The sequence below is a fragment of the Panonychus citri genome, unplaced genomic scaffold, assembly GCF_014898815.1.
Source record: "Panonychus citri isolate SS breed McGregor unplaced genomic scaffold, ASM1489881v1 Contig00138, whole genome shotgun sequence".
Taxonomy (NCBI): Eukaryota; Metazoa; Arthropoda; class Arachnida; order Trombidiformes; family Tetranychidae; genus Panonychus; species Panonychus citri.
Window position 1 is genome coordinate 4,916,017 of NW_026515543.1, and position 23,357 is coordinate 4,939,373.

General features: G+C 30.1%; 5 protein-coding genes and 1 long non-coding RNA gene across 6 annotated transcripts; 3 read left to right on the top strand and 3 right to left on the bottom strand.

Annotated features, from left to right (window-relative positions):
* Positions 1-6,074: 6,074 nt before the first annotated feature.
* On the bottom strand, positions 6,075-9,315 carry LOC128393228 (uncharacterized). The gene is made up of 3 exons (XR_008326112.1): positions 8,925-9,315; positions 8,503-8,823; positions 6,075-8,381 (listed from the first exon to the last, which is right to left on the bottom strand). It is a non-coding gene; the product is annotated as an uncharacterized LOC128393228 (long non-coding RNA).
* Positions 9,316-10,543: 1,228 nt separating this feature from the next.
* Positions 10,544-11,716, top strand: LOC128392933 (uncharacterized). Its single transcript, XM_053353026.1, has 2 exons — positions 10,544-11,235; positions 11,299-11,716. Exons 1-2 carry the CDS (start codon positions 11,028-11,030, stop codon positions 11,700-11,702), a joined length of 612 nt encoding a protein of 203 aa, XP_053209001.1. The 5' UTR covers positions 10,544-11,027; the 3' UTR covers positions 11,703-11,716.
* Positions 11,717-11,929: 213 nt separating this feature from the next.
* LOC128392934 (transmembrane protein 17-like) lies at positions 11,930-12,988 on the bottom strand. Its single transcript, XM_053353027.1, has 4 exons — positions 12,730-12,988; positions 12,543-12,649; positions 12,347-12,460; positions 11,930-12,277 (listed from the first exon to the last, which is right to left on the bottom strand). Exons 1-4 carry the CDS (start codon positions 12,815-12,817, stop codon positions 12,071-12,073), a joined length of 516 nt encoding a protein of 171 aa, XP_053209002.1. The 5' UTR covers positions 12,818-12,988; the 3' UTR covers positions 11,930-12,070.
* Positions 12,989-15,092: 2,104 nt separating this feature from the next.
* LOC128393786 (uncharacterized) lies at positions 15,093-23,304 on the bottom strand. Its single transcript, XM_053353996.1, has 11 exons — positions 23,125-23,304; positions 22,591-23,019; positions 22,399-22,512; positions 22,083-22,271; positions 21,869-22,008; positions 21,682-21,793; positions 21,378-21,596; positions 21,152-21,295; positions 20,775-21,080; positions 15,671-17,563; positions 15,093-15,554 (listed from the first exon to the last, which is right to left on the bottom strand). Exons 1-11 carry the CDS (start codon positions 23,176-23,178, stop codon positions 15,441-15,443), a joined length of 3,714 nt encoding a protein of 1,237 aa, XP_053209971.1. The 5' UTR covers positions 23,179-23,304; the 3' UTR covers positions 15,093-15,440.
* LOC128393608 (cyclic AMP-dependent transcription factor ATF-1-like) lies at positions 18,066-19,105 on the top strand. The gene is made up of 4 exons (XM_053353801.1): positions 18,066-18,220; positions 18,318-18,368; positions 18,445-18,813; positions 18,932-19,105. Exons 1-4 carry the CDS (start codon positions 18,200-18,202, stop codon positions 19,031-19,033), a joined length of 543 nt encoding a protein of 180 aa, XP_053209776.1. The 5' UTR covers positions 18,066-18,199; the 3' UTR covers positions 19,034-19,105.
* On the top strand, positions 19,385-20,572 carry LOC128393607 (formylglycine-generating enzyme-like). Its single transcript, XM_053353799.1, has one exon. The coding sequence runs from the start codon at positions 19,507-19,509 to the stop codon at positions 20,536-20,538; it is 1,032 nt and encodes a 343-aa protein (XP_053209774.1). The 5' UTR covers positions 19,385-19,506; the 3' UTR covers positions 20,539-20,572.
* Positions 23,305-23,357: the final 53 nt, after the last annotated feature.

Genomic DNA, 23,357 nt, shown 5'->3' on the forward strand with positions numbered 1-23,357 from the left:
ATTTATCATCATCATCATCTCTGTGTGTCCATCCGATTGATTGTTTGATAATTGTTTCAATTGAAAATTGATTGTAAAAAATGAAATCTTGTTGATGGTCATTTTTTATTATTATGAAACATTGATAATCTTACACAGAGATAATAATCATTGCTAATCATGATTAATTGTATTGTAATGGTCACAATTGATTTCACAAATATCATTAGGATAATTTAGTGATGATTAAGGAAGAAAACGAGATTAAGTTAATTTACTAATCATGGTGAAAGTTTGTTCGTTGTAATAATGACTTGGGATAATCAATTTAACCTTATGTTTGATTCAGTTAATAATGATGATAATTAGATCTGTTTTTATCATTTCCAATGCTTTTCATGATGATAATAATTAGATACCGTTAATATGACCTAAGGTCAGAAAGCATTGGATGATGATGATAATGATTATGATACAAATTAAACCAACCATGGGATCATTAAGATGATAACAATAATAGTAATGAAAATAATCAGATAATCATGTTAATTCAACTCACAGTTTGTTGTTTCATTTTAATGGATTCAATTGTTAACGATAACAATTAACTAATATACTAATTTAATTGTCACTTTTTAATGGGAAAAAGTGTTGATTTCATTGTGTTAATGATAATTTCATTAATTTTAACAATTTGTTTCATGTTGATTTTCAATTTGATTGTGTTTATCTTTGATAATCATTTACAATTATTTGATTGTTGTCAAATTATTTATCAAAGTTTTGTTTACCTTTTCAATATTTACCATCAACGATTATGTTTACTAATTATTATTTTGAATCAGGGATTCATCATGATGATGTTTTGATGAAAAACATGATTATGTTAATTGTGATTGAGTTTAAATATAAACTGTTATTAGATTTTGATGTTGGTGGGAAAAAATTACGAAAATGTTTCTAAAGCCAAAAATTTTCCTTTTCAACTTTTTTTCGCCTTCATGATAATAAATATCTTCTTCTCTCCCATGGAATTAATAATAATCATGATGAATTTGGAATAAGCTTCCAAAGGGAATTGAAAGTTGAATTTGTAATAATGAATTCGGTCTATGGCTATGGGCGAATGATAAAATACATAGAACTTTTTTTATCGAATTTATAAAAAAAAAGATTCCATGAAAATTTCAATGAAGATGAAAGAGAAGCCAAAATACTCATGATGATGAGGTCGTGGTGATAGTGGAGAAGGTGACACTTGGCTCTCTCTCTCTCTCTCTCTCTCTCTCTCTCTCTCTCTCTCTCTCTCTAAGAATCTAAACTTTCCTTTGGTTCAGTTCAATCGTGACATATTCATGATGCTTTGATTTTCCCACCATCATGTTGTCATCCTGATCATCCTCGTGAAATTAACTGAATTATTATCGTTTATCTTTATTGAAACTTTCATGATAAATTTTCATCTGTCATTTATCTGGTTTCACCTCATAAACGTCAATCAGTTTGGTTATAATAATGATGATTAATGTTAATTATTGTCCGTTGATTAGTAAATTAATGATTAAACTTTGTTTCTTCTCAATTGTAATTGTTGTAACTTCATTAAGACTTTATTTATATAATACAATTTAACGATTAAATTTGATTCAATTCATTAATCATCATTATATTTGTTATCATTATGCTTTTCATTTTATTGTCCAAACTTTATTTTAATTGTCAAAATCATTAATTCAATCTGATTGTGAGTGATTAAATTTAAACGAATCAATTGTTTCAACTAAATTAATGATACAACTAAAACAATTTATTTAAACATCAGCTCAGTAATGATAATAGTTTGATGAAATCATAATGAATCATGAACGATATAATTTAATCAAATTAACCCAATTAAAGTTAACAACTAAAGTAAATTTCTTGATTAAAATCCTTAATTGTTACAAAATAATGTTCCATTAGATTGAATAATCAAAGTAAATTGTGAACAAATTGTTTACATGGGAATTTATGGATTCACTTGATAATAGAAATTTTTTCCTCTCGAAACTTTTTTTCTCGAACTTGTTTTTTTTCAGAACTTTTTCTCGACTGGACTTTCAGAACCATAACAAATTCATATTGATATTGATCTTAATCATAACAACATGAAGAATGTTGAATTATCAATTACTCTGACTCATCAAATTAATAAATTATTAGGAAAAATTTTCATTTCCATGTGAAAATATTTTCTCATCTCAAAAGTTTGACACATTAAAAACTTATTATAATAATAAGTTATTCAAGTGAAACATATTGAAATAAATTATTAACATGATTGAAAAAGTTATTCACTCCCAAGTGAATCAACAACCAAATATAACGGTAAATATTTAATCACAATTGAATTAGATTCAAATGATTAGTTTATATTTGTGTGTATGCTTTATATTATCAACAATTATCAACGCATTTGAAAAAATTGTTTACAATCAATTTTAATCATCTGAACCATGTTAAATTAGTACAGTTTGATTAGTCATCAACCAAATTGTTAATTGTTGTATTACTGTTATGATAACAATTAACCAGACGGTAGTAAAGTTTTTTCACTTTAATTGTTACAGTTCACGCGACGTTTAATTAAATTAAGTTTATTTAATCGTAATTAATGTTGCATGTTCACAAATTAAACCAATACATTTATTGAACAATATTGAATAAATATTGTTAAGTGTCACGGTTATATTATATTGTTATTGATTATAATTAAATTGTCTTGTTGTATTTTAATCATATCATGTTATATAAACACGTTTTCATCTTGATGGTCATCTTCATCTGGATCATCATCATTAGCATCTTCATCTTTGTAATATTATTATCATCATGGGATAACAGTTTCAATAATATCAACATGATCATGTACTTGAAATCAATGGATTACCTAATTGGATTTACTGATTGTAATAATAATAAGGATGATGATGGTGATGATGATGATGTTTCTTGAGGACTTTATTGTTATTTATGCATAGGATGAGGAGTGGGAGTGGGATGATGATGTGGAAATGGAAATGATATTGAGACAAGAAGATGATCAAGTTGATTATCTTGTTTTTCATTAGACTCCAATTGGATTTGATTAAAATTGTTTAATTCAATTTGTTGTTTCAAGATGTTACTTGATTATGATTAAGGTTTTCTACCTTAATTCAGTTGTTGTGACTTTTGATTTCATTGATTTTGCTTTGCTAAATTATCAGAATCTGAGTAAGTCAATGAACTTTCATATTGCCACCTACAGGAAATTTTTTCGAGATTAATTTGCTTTTGTTTTCTTGAATTTGGTCAGCTAGTATTTGTTGACCATCACCACCTCCTATTTTTGTTGACCACAATATCATGAGGAGGAGGAGGAGGAGGAGGAGGAGAAAGGATAATGATGATGATGATGATGAAACTATGAGTGAAAAAAATGATCTTATATTGATAATAAACAATTCAACTCGAAAGTCCATCAATCGTGTTGCCACAAACAACAGTTATCATGATAATATCCTCATGAAACCATGAACATTATCATTATCTTCATGGTCAATCAATGATGGAGATGAAATAACAAAAAAAAATTCGAAATAAAAAAAAACTTTTTTTTTCTCATTTCTTTTCACTTCTTATCAACAATCACAATTGAATGAACTCAATTTACCGTTAATTTAATTGGGTCATAATAATATCAACTTTCAACAGTATCCAATTCAAATTCCAGTTGAAATGATATCAACACTGAGAATTGAATTGACAACAATCTAATAATCATGTCCAGTGGATCTCTTAATGGTCATTAGGCTATTGGTCCAATGTTAACGATAACACTCAATGAGTAAGAATAACAAAAAAAAGTTCATGAAAAATTTTCTAATTCAATTGAAAAGTCACATAAATAAATTCAGTTGAACGAGAAAAACTAACATGAGATAAGTTTTCATGATCTCATGAAAGGTAACTTCAAATGGTTCGAGCTTTTCAATTTTCATCTTCGGTCAGTTTATTGATAATCATTATTAGAATCATCTAGAGATATAATAATTTTGACGATGGCCAAAAGGATAATCTCGAAGGTCCGAGTTCTTGTGACAATCGTATAAGCAGAAAATGGATCCGTTTCCGTTTCCTGAAGTTTATCTTCACCTAGAGATACTTGATTACTATTAATTCAATTTTCAGGGTAAAAAATAAGTGAAATGATCATGAAAAAAACCATTGATTCAGTTTCAATGTTTCATCTTCTTTTTTTTCCTGATCCACTTCGAGATTAACTTGAATATTATTATCATTATTGGAGTTGAATCTGGGAGTGATTTCAATGTTACCATGTTTATTGAATATATAACATGGGGAAAAAATGTTCCAACACTCAGATTGACAATTTTTATTATCATTAATTTACCATAAACCAGATTAACGTAATTGTTATGGTTTAGATTTTAATTGAATCAATTTAAATTGATGATTATTTATCATGATAACAATCAAAGTAGATTCAGTTTATGTTTCAAGTAAAAACAATAAACTGGAAAACAATTGATTCAATTCAGATAATTTCAACAATTTAAAGTTTATCAAAATTATCAGATAAACAATATACTTTCCTCCTCCTTTTCATGATGATGATGATGATGATATTTTCCTTGTCAAACATTTCTCTCTGTGAAAAAATTTCCATAAAAATAACAAGCTCAAATTGATGCTGAGGATGAGGATGAGGAGGAGGATTGGGCTAAGGTGGATGATGATCTTAGCTTGAAACCTTGTCTTCCAATGTTAATAATATATTTGAGGTGGAAAAAAATTCTGATCCTGAAATGTTACTTTAAACTCCATTAAATATCAATTTAATATCATAACAACAAGAGAGAAAGAGAGGAAAGTGTTTCCTTGGAGGAGGAGAATGGGAGAAGAAAAAACATTTTAGAATTTTTTTCTTCCTCTATCATGCAAAGTAACAGAATCATCATGCTCATCATCATCATTTTCATTTTCATCTGTGCCCACCATGTTTTCTTGGCTTGAAAAGTTATCATTATTTTGATTGTTATTGTTTTCTAAGTGAGGGGGAAAATGGTGAAAGATGATGATAAATTTTCATATTTCAACCATGAAAAATATTTCAGGGTGAAATTGAGATAAATATTCAGTAAGAAGGAAGAGGAAGTTCTGATAATTCAATTGATTCTGAGTGTGGATTTTACAATGAAAATGAAATTGAAACATTGATCCTTGTTCATCGATTGATTGTTACTTCAATTTCATCTTATTCTTCAATTCATTTTTTTCAGGGATAATCTCATGAACTTTTGTCTTCCTCATCATCATCATCATCATGGTATCTTGGTAAGAAAGGTTATCATGTGATGGAAAAAGTTCATTTCAATTGTTCGGATCAATAATATGAACCATTTTTACCCAAGTTATTGATACATGAGAAAATCACTTTTTCTTTTCTTTTAGCATCTCTCTCTCTCTCTCTCTCTCTCTCTCTCTCTCTCTCTCTCTCTCTCTCTCTCTCTCTCTCTCTCTCATCATCATCATCTTTTTACATCTTCTCTCTATAATATTCATTCATCTCCATCTTCATCATTTTATGAGCAATAAAAAAGAGACACTTTCTTACTCTTTTTTATTGTTTCCTTTAAAAGTTTATGAAGATAATGATGATGAAGATGAAAAATAATCTTCATCATCTTATCAAATTTTTCTTTCATTTTCCTCCTTCAACCAACATCCTTCCTGTTAAATTCTCGATCCTCATCATCATTAACATTCGGAGCCTTAATCAATTACCACTAATGATGATGATGAAAAATAAATGCTGAATTTCAATTCTATCAACCAATTTATTTCATATATCTGATCATCAACAGTGATTTAAATGATCACCATAATTTTGTGTCGATCAACAATCAACAAGTTTCATCAAGATTATATAATTAATAGAGTTGATCAAAAGTTTTTTATCTTCATCATCTTGATTCATCATTAACCATCTTTCACTCCCTGTGGTTTCAATTTCATGATTAGTGATAATAATCACAATCACAGGAGATTAATAAAGATTAACAATTTAATGATGATACTAAAACTGTGTCAATAATAATCATCATGATAATATAAATTTATTACCATAGGTCAATGGGAATAGTTTTTGTTTGCATTGAAACAGTTTCAGTTTTTAATCATAAGTTTCAATGATGATAAAAATGATGAAGAAAATGATAAGTAACTAGTGAGCCACTATTTCAATGCTATCGACAAGTTGTGATAATGATGATGATGATGATGAAAATGAACATTTTGTTTATCTTCAAATGTGAAAATTGTAATTTTCAAGTTTGTCCTTCGAGAGCCATCAATAGATGATGAGGATGATGAGGATGGATGATCATCTTTATTATCAAGACAAAGGTCTCGTTTTCATTTTCGCATCATTTGACATGAAAAGTTATTTTTATCATCTTCTTTTGCTAGAGTCACGTATTTTATCATCATCATTACTATCATTATTATCATCCATGTATTGTAGTTTTTTATATATATTTGCAATGATGATAAGGAATCAAGATCAGATTTTTCATTCATAAAAATAATTGAAAATTTGTATTCAATTTGTAGACTCAAAGTTTTTTCAGCTTTTCCAGTCCAACATTGATGACAAGGATGATGATGATATTGGACCTTTAACCTTGCTCTTGAAAGGCTAATGATACTGATGATGATATATTTGATGATGATGATGATGATGATGATAATGCTAATGATTGTATTCGCGATATTTATCCAGGCATCTATGTGATTCCTATGTTATCATTTATGTTTATAAATGAAAAATTTTCCTCGCTGATGAAATATTTTTGTCCGGAATTTTGGGTTCGAGGAGGTTGATTGGTGCATGTTGTTTCAACAGGCGATTCGAGATGAGGATCATCATCATTTGGAATAGTTTCTTGTTACTTTTGTGTCAGCATTATCTTGATTATGATGAAAATGATAATAATAGTATTTTAAAAATTTCCATCTCTTGATGATCATGTTGGTTATCGTCTTGTTGTCATTTTTTTCTTGCTTTGTTTTCGCCTCGTGGCTTTAGTTTAGATCGACTTTCAAGATGATCGTTACATTGAAAAGTATGGATGATGAAGGAAGATGATGGAGATGATGATTATGTAAGACTATGTAAGCTTATCCTCGACTCTTTTATCCTTTTGTCATCCTCATCTCCTTTTTATCCTCATCAGTTGATCCTTTTTCCATATGAGATCGACTTTCAGAAAAAAAAGAAACAAATTGTTATTATCTTTTTACAATCAATGATTACAATGTTGATAATAATAATAAATGATAATCCATTGATTGTGATCAAATTTTGATCATTAAGTAAATCCAATGATTAAATGTCTCTTTTTTGGTAAATTGAATTCATTTTTCATCCAACATGTTACACCAGCGATTTTGTTGTCCACTCATCATTGGGAAGTATAATTAATCTAAATTTGATTGATTAAAGTTGGTGATTAGTTTTTTCACTGCTCCAGTTGATTGGTTAAATTATTGGTTAGTTAATTGTTGATTCCAATGTTTGTTACCAGGAGAAAAAAAGAAAAGTTTAGTTTGATTTGTCTCTTGGCTTGTAAACTCTTTTGCCTTTTGCAATTGGATAACTTTTGACGCTCTTTGATTGCTGGATTGTGTTATAATTAGTTAAATCATCATAAGTTAATCAGAATCTTTCTATTCTTGGCTAATCATCATCTCATCGTCATCATCTTTGGCTTGTCATAATTGTGGTGTGTCTAAAGTGATGAGAAAAATATCAATAACCATGAAGAAAACACATTGATTATTATTATTGGAATGAAAAATGATGTCTTTGTGTCTTTTTCTGGTCAATTGTTGGGTTGATCCTTTGCCAATACTCAGTTAATAAATCATTGATTTATTAATAAATTTTTTCTTTAATTACTGTAGTTAATTGTTGTTCAACTGCATTTATGAGTAACACTTCACTTAACTTTCCATATTAATTATAAAACCATCATGATGATTAAAGTCACTTGAAATCAGGATTAACATCATCAAGGCCGATGAGGTTATTCAAGTTTCGGTTGTTCAACAATCAATTGTCGCTGATTATAATTAAAGTGTCACTTTAATTACAGTAAAGTTGGGTTAATCCATAGTTTCTTTTCCAAATTGATCGAGTTAATTTCGTCTGTGAAGTGGCAAAGAAAAAAACAACAGCTAATCCATTAAATTTCATTAAAATCACATTATCTTGTCTTCCCTGTGTTCAAACAAGGATTTAATGGCTTATGAGTATTTTTAATTGTTAACCATCATCTCAATTGTCTCACTTGATCCTATATTGTCAAATTAAGATGAAAATAAATGAAAGAAATTAAGAAATTGCCAAATAAGATAAAAACCACAAAAAAATTACAACAGTTACCAAAATTAAAAAGATCAACAATCTTCACTCACTTTTACTTTAGACTTGGATTTACATGGAACCAATAAAAGACCAATTAGCAGATCGATATAAATCTTAATCATCTTAATGGTGATAATTTACAGAGGGAATTTGTACTTCCATTCTTCTTCTTGTCCAACCGTTAATCCGATTTAACAATAAGCTACAATATACTCATGTTAATAGATGTTAATATTATCCAAGTTTACGGGCTACAAGATGATTACAAAGCGAATGACCTTTATGATGATGGGCCGAAAGTGAAATTAACTTGACCATTTAGATGATATTACAATAGAACAACAATTAGGGCCACTGGACACACATAAATACTAGAATGAGAGAAAAGAGAGAGAGAGAGAGAAAAATGGAGTAAAAGTGTTAATACAATTGATTAAATGGTAACATTACATAGAGAGAAAGAAATACCTACCAGCCCCACCCCAATAGAAAAAAAGAGAGGGAGAAATCGAGATGACCTATTAGCCAGAAAATGTTGACATGAGGACACAATGGACGATGGACAATGAGAATATTCAAATCAATGTAATAGAATAGGAAATGACAACAATCAACAAGTATTAATGATAGAGATGAAAAAAGTAAATTACAAAATGAGAACTGTTAATGTTGAAAACATTGGAGAAACTATAAAGCAAATAGAGGAAAAAGAGTTGACACAATGAAGATTGGAAAAGAAGAAGAAATCAAAATGATGATAGGAGTTAATTGTTTCCACTGATGGATTATTATATCAATCACATTAGTGGAACAATAATTGAAATCAAAACGATTTATTAATATAAAAGATAAACAATTAACAATCAAAAGAAATCAAAAGGAACAAAAAAAATTCATCTCAATCCTTTTGCTTTTCAAGGGAAAGTGTTGCCATCTAATTGTGCGAACGGAAACTGTGGCAGATTAACTAATTATCTGAGATCGAGGAATTAATTGTTAATTGTTAATTCTGTTTCTCTGTGATCCTTTCAAATGGACACAATGGTCAGTTGTTGATGATTGAATTCTATTCGTTTTTGGTCAATTTTATTATTAGAATGTTGATCGTAGGATTTGATTGTTTGGTGATTTTCAATTTCTTCGAATTGTGATTAGAACTTTTTTTTTCTCTTTTTCTGATTCGGTTAATTGGTGTCAAGAGATTTGTTGATTTCGAATACAATGGTCAATACTGTTTCTCTTTTCTTTTCGAAACATCATTTACAAGTTAGATTGTTAATCATCATTAGATTGTTACTCTATTATTCATTAGAATTGATTGTAATCAAGTTTCTTTTTTATCCTATTCAGTTTCCTTTCCTCGATTTTAACAATATCTCTCTCTCTCTCTCTCTCTCTCTCTCTCTCTCTCTCTCTCTCTCTCTGTTACAATCAACAAGAAAATTAAGACAAATGGTAAATGTAATAGACTCGACTACAAGAAGGCATCAGAATCAACGATAAAAATGAAGCTCAATGAAGAGGAAGAGAGATGAAGATGATGATCAGTTCTTGATTAATTTTCTTCCTTTCAAATGCTTCGAATTGACCATCGTCCATATTTATCTGGTTCTTCATCGCTCTAATAATACCTGAGGCTATTTTGGGTCATACAATTGATGTTAATTGGATTTAACAAATTGAAGGAAAAGTTAAATTGTGTTAAAAGCTTAATCACAATAATCAATCAGTACCTTGGATGATTAATAATCCAGTAAAAAAATACAATAACAAAATGATGGACATTAAATTAATAGTTTCCTCTCTTTCTCTTGGGTAACAATGAACATATTCAATTATAAACAAAAATATGAATTCGAAGATGAAATTACAAAATTTATCACTATTCTCATCTTTATCCCTCTAACCCAATTTTCTGATTATCCGAAAAGGAGTTAGTAAAGTTAATCAAATCGTGAAAAGGTTGATCAACAATCAATAAGATTTAAACTTGATTCTTAGACAGAATTCAATCATAATAAACAATATCACTTTTCTCTCTCTCTCTCATCATCTTCTTACATCTTCTCTCTATAATATTCAATCATCTTCATCTTCATCATTTTATCAGTGCGAAAGTGTCTCTTTTTTATTGTTTCATTCAAAAGTTAATGAAGAAAATGATGATGAAGATTAAGAATAATCTTTCTTAATCTACTTCCTCTTTCTACCAACATCCTTCCTGTTAAATTGTCATCATTATTAACATTGAAAGTCTTAATCAATTACCACTAATGATGATGAAAAATAAATGCTGAATTTCAACCAATTTATTCATATAACTGATCATCAACAGTGATTTAAATGATCATCATAATTTTGTGTCGATCAACATCAAGATTATATAATTAATAGAGTTGATCAAAAGTTTTTTTACTCTTCTTTGAACCCAAACAAGGATTTTATGAATGAGTTTAATTGTTAATCTTCTCGGTTAATTGTATTGTGCTTAATTGATGGAAAATTGTAATCACCTTACCAATTCAAAGTTCAACTTTATGAAAATTCATAAACTACCCACCGATTCGGGATCCACATGGAATCAACAGTTTCCTCTTTAAGCTCAGAGACAATTAGATTTCATGAGATTTTCCCTGATTATTATCATACTGTTCCTCCGATAACCAGGACAATCACCATTGATTGGAAATATTTATCCACTTGCCCTGGTAAAAGTTCAGTGGCCATTGTCTCTGGTTGTTTACTAATTTTGATTCTAATTTTTGTGACAAGAAATGGATGTGGTTAGTTAATTAGATTCCCTTTCATGTTCCTAATTTACTAATTGTTGTACATTTTCTGTATAGATAGTATTTCAAGTATCCAATCAGGGTGTATATTTTATAATTCTTTATTGGGACTCTCAGTGGTCACTATTTTATTCAATCTGGTCAACTTTTTACTTTATATTTTTCATGCGATTGAAAAGTTCAATCAAACCTGTTGGCTTCGGGTTGAGTTTACCTGCCACCTAATGTACACAGTTCATTTCACCATAATTGGCTCATTAATTTTCAACAATTGTAATTATTTTGGTTTCTTTCTTGCGATTCTGACAGTGTCAATCTCTTTTAGTGGACTCATTTTAGCTCTCGACAGACTGATCAAAGTGTGCAAAGGTAAACCCGCTCAGGAACAACTCGATGATGCCGATGGCAATAGAACGAGAATCGGAATAATGAGATTAAGATTCGGTATTCGAAATGTTTAAATCAACTCGCAATCTAAATTTTAATTATCTTATCCTCGGCTTTTTGTTTCAAATGATTAACTTTAATCAACATAAAATTTAACGAAATTCGTGTCGCCATCTATTGGATAATTTGGTCACTTTACTTAAAAATCATCGTTTAAAATTTACAATTAAGTTAATTTTTTGTCCATTTTTCAATGTATTTTTTGTATCTATTGGTTATTCACTAATTGTCAATATTGTAAATTAAATCAGCTAATTTAATTCATCTTTAGTTTGAGATTTTTTTTTTCATTGGACATTTAATTGTTACTTTGAAGGCAAGGAATCAAATTAAGATCAATTTTAGGGTAAAACTTGTTGGTTTAATTGTCAATTTGTAGCAATTAAGATTGTTTAATCCTTGGAATTAACTTAACTAACCAACGGAATACAAAGATACCAACAGAAATTTCAAAAATCAAAAAGATAATCATGATTACGTTGATTGTTGCGAGAAATGGTTTAGTTGTAAGAGGAATTGTTTGCATCAACAATTGGACAGGAAATTGAATGAATGTTGTCATTAACCAGAAGCAAAGTATATGAGGAACCTGGAAAAACAATGATCCAAGGTAATTAATTAATCTCATTGTGAACAATTAACTAATTAGTTACGTTACCCGATGATTATAATTTCCAGTGTAGCCGAAAACCAATCTTGGAATCTCAATGATACTTCCGATTGTTAGTAAAGTCTTGGTGAAAAAAATTTCCATCTCTCGAAGTTCATTCATCTTTTTAATTGTAATCAAAATGGTTAAATTAATAAACTGAATCAAATTAGTAATTGTAATCAATATTATCATCGATACTTACAAAACTCTGACATGAAAGGTAAAAGGTGACAAAGTATATTGGTGAAAAATAGATGTTGAAATAAAGAGCAATCTGAAGGATAAGGCAACTTTTACCAATACTTTTACCTGGAAAAATTGATTAAATTGATTAGAATTAAAATCTAATCATTTACAATTAAATCAACAATTTCTACTTATAAACTTACCTGTTAATCTGATTCTTTCTTCGGGAGTTTCATCCATTGATTCACAGTTTTGATTGTTGGTCATTCGTTTACTATGAGAAGATGACATTTTATCGGTTTAATCAGTTGGACATAATTCATCGATTAATTCAGTTAATTGTTGACAATTAATTTTGCACAATTTGTATTAACCGATTTCTATGAAAATTTTTACCAATTGTTTTGTTTTGAGAAATTGTAACATTGTCGTTACCATTGGAGATATTGTTTTCTTTTGGTAATTTTGAAATTTACTCAATTCAATTCATAGGAATTGATTTATTAATGGTTCATGATGATTAACTGATTGTCTGTGATTACCAAATGAAATTGACACTTGAATAGCAATCAATTGATTGTTAATGAGAAAACAAATCGCCACATTTAAACTGTTTGTTTACAATTTGATTAAAAAATGAAACAAACAAAAACTTGTAAGTGATTAACTTAATTGTTAAGAGGACAAATCTGGTAATCAAATTGAGTAAAAGTAAATAAAGTGACCTGATTTGAAGTAACAATTAACTGATCATCACAATCAAGTCCGATGTCAATGGTTAGTTGAAGTGGAATCAAATTAAACACTTAAACAATCAACCAACAAAATAATCAATCAACTATCAATACAAATATAAATTAATACAATATACTCACTAATTAAACTAATTAAACCCAGTAATTAATGGAGATGAGTTGATTGTTAATACTTAATTTTGGTAAAAGTTAAATTTAACAATTAATTTGAAATTTTTCTTCCATTTAAATTAACCATGAATATGAAAACTTGACCGTTAAGGTTTGATTGTTATTGAGGTTTAAGATTAATTGTAATTATAATAAGATGGCCAAGAATTAATAATTACCATAATTATGATTGTAATTAAGGGAGAGAAAGTTTTATCTCAATTCACAATTAGCATGTAAATAATCATTCAGATTCTAATTAGGATGAGTAACAATTTGTTTAAATTTTGTTCTACTTTTTTTTTTGCTTTCTAACAATTTACCAACAATTAGCTAAGTGTATCTCCATTGGTCACTATCGATCCGGAACTAGGATGAACCCTTAATTGTTAATCATCATCTGGTCATCATCCTTGATTGTCATATAAAAACCCTTGGTTCACCGGTTCCAGGTAAACAGTTACTTTTAATCACAATTAAGGTTAACAACAACAACAAACCAACAGCAAAAGTTTACAATTTATATTTTCAGTGTTTTCATTTGACTTAAATCAACTCGAATCAGTTTAATTTTAACAGTGAATTTAAATTGTTCAAAAGTTTGTTTGTTTCCCTGTATTTTATTGATTAAATTGTTTACAACAATCAGTAACCATTATGAGGATTAAACGGGTTTTAATTATTTCCATTACCTTGATGGTTACACTGGTCATCTTAATTTCATCGGTATCGGCTAATTATCATCGACTTTCAGGTCGAGAATCAAGGAAATTGCTCAAGTTAATTTTGGCCGCTTCGTTTTTGGCCCCTCCGGGTTTCGGTGTCCTACCGATTCCAATCCCGGTGCCAGTGCCTTTTGCCGTTGAATCGGTCAAACCACCGATCATTCATCCTTTCCCTCATGGTGGAGGTGGAGGTGGATTCGGGGGTGGGTTTGGTGGTGGTGGAGGATTTCATGGTGGATTCGGTGGTGGGGGATTCGGAGGAGGAGGTTTCCATGGTTAATTATCACAACAATTTACAAATTACTACAACAATTATCAATCACTTTTGCCATTGGTTAACTTTTACCTTAAAACTAATTATTATTTTACTTGAAATATACAAATTTTAATTTTATCCACTGAAAATTTGTTAATTGTTGTTGAATCAAACCCCACGATTAATCATCAACAATTGACAAACTATTTAATTGCTAATTCATTTTGTTTTAATCATTTCAATGTATTTCTAATTAAGATTATCAATTGAAACAAAATAATTAAAATCATCTGATTTCTTGATAACTTTTGATTTTATTTTACAATTCAAGGTAAAAACTAAATTAACAATTTGAAATTGATGCTAATATGATTTTGATAAGGATCGTTAATTGTTATAATTAGTAAAATAGTTAATTTTGTTTCACCAAATTAACATGAGTAATTATTTACACCAAAACTCATCATAATTTGGTTTCGTTTGTTTCTTAATTGTTGTGATTAGTTTTTATCGTTTATCCTTTTCAATTGTTTTCCAGGTCAGTTGATTTACTTTCTCAATTAACTATTAATTGTTATGAAAAATTTTCTCATCATCATCATTTTAAGTGTTACAATTAAATTATTACAACGTTTTGTTTTCAGGACAGTTGATCATGAATCTAATGAGAAATTAGTGAAATCTTTTTTAAATCATGTTTATTAATTAGTAAACTTTGATTTGATTGTGTGATTATCGATGTGAATTTATAATCAAATGATTGATGATGATTGATTGATTTATCATATAAAACTAAAAAAATATTAATAAGAAATATATATTTATGATTTATGAAAACAAGATTAATCTTAATTATAATCAAACCTTTTTGTTTCCATGATTATTTGATGATGATGATGATGATAATTAACAATCAAATGGTAAAGATAAATAATAAAGGAGAATACGTTGACAATTGAATTAATTGATTAATCAATTACTTAATAACATGATTAATATAACAGATATTTTTCCCTCTTGATTAATGATCACTCATTTTTAACCATTTTCATTTCATACAATAGTCCGGCCGCCGGTAAATTAATCAAGATCTTATTTGATTGTAGATGATTGTAAATATGGGTAATCACTTTAATCATATTCTGCAAATTAGAAATTGGGAAAAGAAAAGAAAAGTGTTAATTTAACCTTTTGGAAATTTCAATTGATTGGAAACTTGAGATGATTATTATTCGATATTCGATAAATTACAACTTACTTCTAATTTCGCTTGATTGGATAATAAGGTTTCGTAATTTTTTCCCCATGAACAGATAATCTCTTCCCAATTGTAACTTTCATCCATACCAAGTTGTCGCATTTGATTGAGTAAAATCGTAAATTTTTCTTGGTTAAACATGAAATTCAAATCTCGAAATAAATTGAGCAATAAAGTTCTGAATAGAGTCTGAAAACGGGGAACAGCAACAGCGAAAAGCTTAGGGAAACGTTTATAAGCTTCGAGGAAATTTTTCATTGCATCATCTGACGATTCGATGCTTGAGATTTTAGTGATAATTGATTGTACTGTAGGTCTCAAAGATGATGATGGTGTAGATGATGGTGTTGGTGGTGGTGGTGGTGGTGTGGTGTGGTTGTGTTTGTGTTGTGGTTGTGAGGTTGAAGGTAAATTTCGAGGAGGCGAAAGTGATGCTGGAATTTGTGGTCTAGATGAAGATGAACGTAATGGGATGACTTTGGGCTTTAATGGTGTTGATTGTGAACATTTAAAATCATTTCTCGGCGGGACAACCTCATCGCGCCCTTTTCGTTTTGAGATCGTTTCTGTTTTTATATCGACTTTATTTTTCACTCCTCGACGTTTGAAATTTCCTTCATCCTCTGAGCTTTCACTTTCATCGTCTAATTGCTTTAAAATTGATTCTTCTGGTAAAGATGTCGGACAACTTTCATCCATAGGATCATCTAAACGCCAATTATCAAAATTTTCGGCTTCTTCTTCTTCTTCTTCTTCCTCGGCTATTTCTTCTTTAGCTTCTTCTCCCACTTCCACCTCTTCCTCTTCTTCTCCTTCTTCTCCTTGTTGTTCTTGTTGTTCTCCTTCATCTTCCTCTCTAATTAGCGGGTCAATATTTTCGCTACTAAAATCTTCTTCTAATGGTTGACTAATTGGTTCTTCAGCTCCATAGAGATCAAATCCTAATTCTGGCTCATCACTTTCCAATGGATCTAAATCAGTATTCTGATTCACTAGAGATTGACTTAAATCAAATTTTCCCGGAGTCGAGGACACACTTGGCCTTGATTTATCTTCACCAGAGATTGACGGCCCGATTATTGAATCAAGTGGACTAAAACCCGAAGGTTGAAGTCTTTTGGGAATTGTCATTTTCTCGTCAGATTTAGGGATAACTTTTGACTTCTTTGGAATCTTAAAACCTCCGAAAACACTGGAAACAGTTGAAACTTTAGGTTCCTTTTTCAGTTGCTTTGGTTTGGGGGGACTTGGCGATGGATAACTGGATAGAAGTGACTTCAAATTTGATTTTAATGGTGTTCTTGGTGCTGTTGAATCACTTCGACTAGTCGATGGAGTCCCGGTGTTGGATGAAGATTGAGATGACCTTTTTTTCGGGGTTGTCTTGGTAGTGGGAACATTTTTAAACTGTGTTGATATTTCCTTAGATGTTGATGGGATACTTAATACTTGACTAGATATTAAATTTGCTACAGAGGGTGAAGATTTGTTTGCAGTCTTTGAGGTTGATGATTCCTTTGATTTAGAGACAGTCTTGGATTGTGATAACGGTTTAGATTTAGTCGAAGGTTTTGTTTTAGATTTAGAATTAGATTTAGATTCTTTTGATTTAACTGGTTTACTTGTTGACTCTTTAGTAGCCGCAGGAATTGGTTTACATTTTGGTGATTCATTTTGTAATGATTTAGATGGTTGAACAGATTCTTGTGGAGGTTTATTACTCTTGGTCTTTGATCGTTTTCTTTTCTTTTTCTCTAAATAATTTGGATCATAAGGTTTCTTGTGAGGATTTGATCGAATCAAATATAAGGTGAGTAATTGGTTATCAAGAGGCTTGGACAATAGAATTGGTAACTTAAAAGCAAGTATTGGTGGCATAATAAACTGTAGACACTAAACCAATGAGATGAGAATCAAAAACTAATGACAAAACAAAAGACAAAGAAAAAATTAAGAAAACAATTGATTAAAAGTTTCTCTTCTCACCAACAGATGGAGCAGGTGAAGAGAAATTAAAACAAGTCCATTTTTAATTTTCTTCAATCAAGTTAATCAAATTGTCGGATAATTAAATGTGTATTTCCAACTTTTAATTAGAAGTGAAAACCTTTAATGGTTAAATTGTGTGTTTGCTCTGAGAATGAAACAGAAAACTCAGATTCAAAGACGGAAAATTGACCCAAAGGGTTAAATTGATTAAACCGAGACTCGAATCGTAAAAGTTGAATTGAGATTATTTGAGCTTATTGAAACACTAAATTCAAGAATTAGTTGAATTTGACCTTGGAAATTAAAATCGCCGTCGAAACTGTTTAATTTTTTCCTGATATGTTCAATTTAATTAGTGCGATTAAATCAATCGGTTGGTTAATTGTTTGAATCGATTAATTTATTGATCGAGTGCGCAGACTCACTCATGTTGTTTACTTTTTTTGCCTTTTGTCAAATTGATTTGTTTTCATTTCTCTTTTGGTTGATTATGATGGGCAAACAATTAAGTATCATAATTTATCAACTTGAACAATACAAATGGAGCCATCGAATCAAGATGTAAGTAGTATAATTCATCCACGTGATGAACATTATAGTTAATATGTTGAAAATTAATTTTCTTTTTTCCTGTTTTCCAATTTGTCCAATTGCTCAGTTCTCCAGTTATTATCTCAACTTGAATAAAATTCCAATCGGACAATCAACAGTAAGTAATAATCTTTACATACTTTAATGTCAATAATAGATTATTGATTGTGTTCCATTTGTTTTCATCCTTCCAGCTTATGAGTAGATTTACGGAAACAACATCATCAGCACCAATTCTACCACAACAACAACACCACCAACAATCATCATCTTCATCATCATCATCTCGACAACAACAACAACCACAACTGTCATCAGTTACTCCTCCGATTCAACAATCACCATCAACTTGTACTGGCGGTTCAACATCAACAAATGTTAATAGTAAGAAAAGAAAACGAGGTAAAAAGTCAACGCGTGTTGATCTTAATGCCAAATTAGAGAGAAGTCGTCAAAGTGCTCGTGAATGTCGAGCGAGGAAAAAATTACGATACCAATACCTGGAAGATTTGGTTAATAAAAGAGAAAAAGCAGTTTTTTCTCTTCGAAAAGAACTTGACACGGTGAGGCAATTTCCCTTTTCTATTACATCAGATTCACTCCTCTTTAATCAAATTACCTGATTAATCATTTATCACTCGTACACTAATCTAATTAATTTTCTTTTCTCTCCATTAACAGTACAAAGATTGGTGTAAACAAGTAGACGATGGAGCTAATCCAAAAGAGGCTCTTGTCGCACTTCATTTGGACAAACAAACGGATTTTCTTAAACCTACATAACTATTTTAATTGTTAATATGGTTGATTGTTGTTAAAAAGAATCAAATAAATCTAAATTATTGATTTGCTTAATCATTTACTTCAAATGATATTACTAATTTAAAGTAGCTTCAAGTGATAACTTTTTAAATCTCACTTGCTGATCAGCTGTTACAATGTTTTCACTTTTAACGTAAACACTTTTTTTTCATTAAATTTTATTCTCATTTAAATTGTGTGAATTAATTTCTACTCTTTGATTGACTGTTTAATTGTTAACATTTTGATCGATGATTGAGTGTCTGTAGATTATTGATTCTTGATCAGATTAAGGTGAAGTTGAATTATCTTGTTTTCTCTGTTTTCTAAATCTTCAATAATCTTTAATGACTTATCTTAATCACTCAGATGAGTAATAAATATTTACAATTAACCAAATTAGTAAAAAGTGTAAATAGTTTACTGAATGAACGAAGACAATTTAAAGACATAATATGTTTAATCAATTTAGATCAAGAGTTAATCTTATTGTGTTTGTGTTGTTCATTTTACCTCGGTGTTATTGTGATTGTGGTTGTTACAAGTCTTCAAGACAATCAACTAATCAATTGGAGGAAATTAATCAATCTGATTTAAAGTGTAATCCAAAGGAAGATGATGATGATGATGAGATTAATATGGTTCCTTTGAAAGGTGGAATCTTCTTAATGGGAACAAATTATCCAGAGTTTCCTGAAGATGGTGAATATCCTGAGAGGGAAATTAGTTTGGATCCTTTCTGGTTGGATAAAACTGAAGTGAGTAATCAACAATTTGCTCAATTTACTCAATCAACTAATTATCAAACTGAAGCTGAAAGATTTGGCAGTTCATTTGTGTTTGAAAATCTTGTCGACAATGAGACATTAAGTACAATTAATCAGGTAGTTGCCAATGCACCTTGGTGGTTGTTAGTAAATGGGTCAAATTGGAAACACCCTGAGGGCCCGAAAAGTTTTATTGACCAACAAATGGATCATCCGGTTGTTCATGTTTCATGGAATGACGCTGATTCTTATTGTAAATGGTTAGGCAAACGATTGCCTACAGAAGCAGAATGGGAATACGCTTGTCGTGGTGGATTATCCCGTCGTCAGTACCCGTGGGGAAATAAACTGAACCCTCAGGGTGAACATTATGCCAACATTTGGCAGGGAGAGTTTCCAACCAATGATTCAGGTGAAGATGGTTACAAAGGTACTGCTCCGATTGATTCTTTCCCTCCAAACGCTTTTGGCCTTAAGAATATGGTTGGAAATGTTTGGGAATGGACATCTGATTGGTGGTCAGTTCAATTTGATTCCGGTGATGGACCAAAACTCAATCCAAAAGGACCAGAAACGGGAACTGATAAAGTCCGAAAAGGCGGTTCTTTCATGTGTATCAAATCCTCTTGTTATCGACATCGTTGTGCTGCTCGACAATTTAACACTCCTGATTCTAGTTCATCAAATGTTGGCTTCAGATGTGCCAAAGACTTTTCTTAATTTTCTAAATCATTTTTTCCCTGGGATATAAGACTTGATTCCTTCCTAAATTGCTAATAAAAAGTATGGAAAACTTTACATTTGTTGATTATTTTGTTGATTAGAGGTAAAGTTTGATTAACTCTTTGGGTCCAATAATTATTAATATAACATATTTAATTTAATCCACAAAATATTATGATGACAACAGTTTGTTGATTGTCATTTATGAGAAAATAATATCAATTATTAACTCAATTTTTTTTCTTCTTTTTCTTTGGAGGTGGTGTTTCTTCATCTGGCTCTGATTCCTCATCTTCTTCGACTTCCTCATCGTCATCTTCATCCTCTTCATTATCTACATAATCATCTTCATTATCTTCATCATTTTCTTCATCGTCATCTTCCCATTTCATAATAGCATCTCCTTCATCCTCATCTTCATCCTCATCTTCCTCTTCTTCAATTTCTTCTTCCTTTTTCTTTGCCATTTCTTTCTGCCATTCGGTGAAGTATTTAGTCAATGGTGTTCCTTTGTCTCTTAGTTCATTTTGCCATTGATTCTATGGAGGAAAAAAGTGAAGTTCGTTTTGAAATCAACTCGAAAAAAAGGTCACTTTCATCTAATACTTACGATTGCATTTTCGTCTTTCAAAGCAAAGTTTACATGTTTCCTTTTCTCTTCGATTAATTTTACAGTTTCCTCTATCTTATCCCCCAATTTTTTCATCATTTTTCCATGATGGGCAAGGGTAGATTTCTTTGAAAATTTTCGTATCTAAAATAACAGCGAAAAAAAAAGAAATAATCAGATAATTTACACACAACTATCAAAACAGATCAAGAATTCGGATAATTACCTTTCTCAAAGTGAAAAATGAAAGTTCAGGGAAAGCAATTGAATGAGATTGACATGAAAGATATTCAAGAATAAGCTCGAAAGATTTGGTAACACAAGCGTCAACGTACAACTTTTCATCGGTAAAATTTTGTGACACTTTGGTCAAACAATCGATATCAAGACGTTTCTTTTGTTTAGTAGATTTGAATTTCTTTTCATAATTGATAACATCAAGAACCTATTTGAAAAAAAGCGACAAATTTCAAAATAATAAATTAAAAGAAAATAAAGATTAAGTCCAAAAGGGTTAATTAGAAAATTACCTCAGTGATTAATGGTAAAATTGGTATGAAAGTATTAGTTGTAATTGATAATTTAATCAAAGCTTTAACAAGATGTAACCTCAATGGAAAATAACGAGCAACAGATAAATGCCTATGGAAAAAGAGAAGAGAATAGAAAATTAAAAATCAATTGATAACATAAAATAATTCCAATATAAAGACTTACTTAATTGTTCCAATACAAACTTGAACGAATGGATGAATTAACGGTTTCAATACGTCACTTGGATGTAAACATGTGAGTAAACGAGCCCACAAGAGTAACGATTGAACATATTGCCAATTGTAAACAGCTTTAAATGGTTCCTATTGGTGAGAAATTAAGTTTGGAAACAGTTAATCAACTTGTCAGGATAATTTAGTCGCTCAATTTATGTTACCTTGTCCGATGAAGCGGCGGCATTACGAAGGGTAATGGCACATTGACGGATGAACACGAACGCGTGTTGATAGGCGACTCCTTGATCAAGAGAATACAATTCAACGAGAGATTGTTGCATGAATGTAATTAAAGGCCAAGTACCTTTGGAGATTAATTTACAATTTTTAACATAAGCCAAGTACAGTTTCTGTTGGAGAAGAGGAAATTAATTAATTTATCATGAATAATAAACATGACCAATTTGGTGATAAGTTTTGTTTGTCTCCACCATGATTATTTATGATTTTTGTTTTCTATCTCATTATTATTCTTACCTTCATAATGAAATTGATCATTGTTGATTCATTTCGTCTAATTATTCGTAAAATTATCAGAAAAGCCAAGACTCGATTCTTTTCATCACCTTGACTCCATATTAACATGACTCTCTGTTGATGGGAACAATTGTTTCAATCAGTTGATTAGTATTGTTATTGAAAACTATCATTTCCAATTGATTGACTTACTTTTAACAAATTTTTCGATAAATTATTAAATTGTAAAAAGAAAGGGATTAAATAAAGATTATGTCGGAGTAATTTAGTTAGCAGAGTTTCTTGAGCAGTTGTGTCCATTAGTTTTAAGATTGTGTTTAGATAAACCTTTAAACACCAAACCAATTTTTCCCATTTTTTACTCTTTGATGGATCTAATGGCCGAGAATCTGGAGTCTCTTCTGTTTTCGCAGTGGGTGAAGGTAATTTAAGAAATTTATGAATTGCTGGAAGTAAATCAACGAAACACATATCGATTACATTTCTCATCAAGTCGAAATCAATTGGCTCTTCTCCTCTTTTCCCATCATCTTCATCGCCTCCAGCAAATGAGGAAACACATTCTTTAAACAACTGAATAGCAGCAACAATAGCTTTACGATCAGCTCCATTTTCAGTAAGCTAAGAAAATTGAAAACAAATCAACAATTAGAAAAATCAATCAATCAAATCATCTGAAAAAAAAATCAAGAAAAAAAAACAAAAACACAAAACCAAAATACTAACCAGATTCTTATGAACAGTTTTATACTGTTTACTCAGTTTAGTGGCCGAAGACATCTTGATTAACCCAATTCACGAATATTAATAACTAAGAATAATCAACTAATTAACTTAACTAAAATAATTAAACAGAACAATCAACTCTAAATTATGATTAAGTTTTTCTTCAATTTAAAAAAATCTGAAAACATGTGGACTTTATGGTGAACACGTGATGGAAAAAAAATTGGCTCCGA

Bases quoted from the DNA above. Each gene is read 5' to 3' on its own strand.
- LOC128392933 (XM_053353026.1), top strand. From the start codon at position 11,028: ATGGAATCAACAGTTTCCTCTTTAAGCTCAGAGACAATTAGATTTCAT. The intron at 11,236-11,298 runs GTTAGTTAATTA...TTTTCTGTATAG, and splicing joins TGTGACAAGAAATGGATGTG to ATAGTATTTCAAGTATCCAA.
- LOC128392934 (XM_053353027.1), bottom strand. From the start codon at position 12,817: ATGTCATCTTCTCATAGTAAACGAATGACCAACAATCAAAACTGTGAA. The intron at 12,650-12,729 runs GTAAGTTTATAA...CAATTTTTCCAG, and splicing joins AGAAAGAATCAGATTAACAG to GTAAAAGTATTGGTAAAAGT. The intron at 12,461-12,542 runs GTAAGTATCGAT...ACAATTAAAAAG, and splicing joins ACCTTTCATGTCAGAGTTTT to ATGAATGAACTTCGAGAGAT.
- LOC128393608 (XM_053353801.1), top strand. From the start codon at position 18,200: ATGGAGCCATCGAATCAAGAT. The intron at 18,369-18,444 runs GTAAGTAATAAT...TCATCCTTCCAG, and splicing joins TTCCAATCGGACAATCAACA to CTTATGAGTAGATTTACGGA. The intron at 18,814-18,931 runs GTGAGGCAATTT...CTCCATTAACAG, and splicing joins TTCGAAAAGAACTTGACACG to TACAAAGATTGGTGTAAACA.
- LOC128393607 (XM_053353799.1), top strand. From the start codon at position 19,507: ATGTTTAATCAATTTAGATCAAGAGTTAATCTTATTGTGTTTGTGTTG.
- LOC128393786 (XM_053353996.1), bottom strand. From the start codon at position 23,178: ATGTCTTCGGCCACTAAACTGAGTAAACAGTATAAAACTGTTCATAAG. The intron at 22,513-22,590 runs GTAAGTCAATCA...TCCCATCAACAG, and splicing joins TATCGAAAAATTTGTTAAAA to AGAGTCATGTTAATATGGAG. The intron at 21,296-21,377 runs GTAATTATCCGA...CTGTTATTTTAG, and splicing joins CATTTTTCACTTTGAGAAAG to ATACGAAAATTTTCAAAGAA.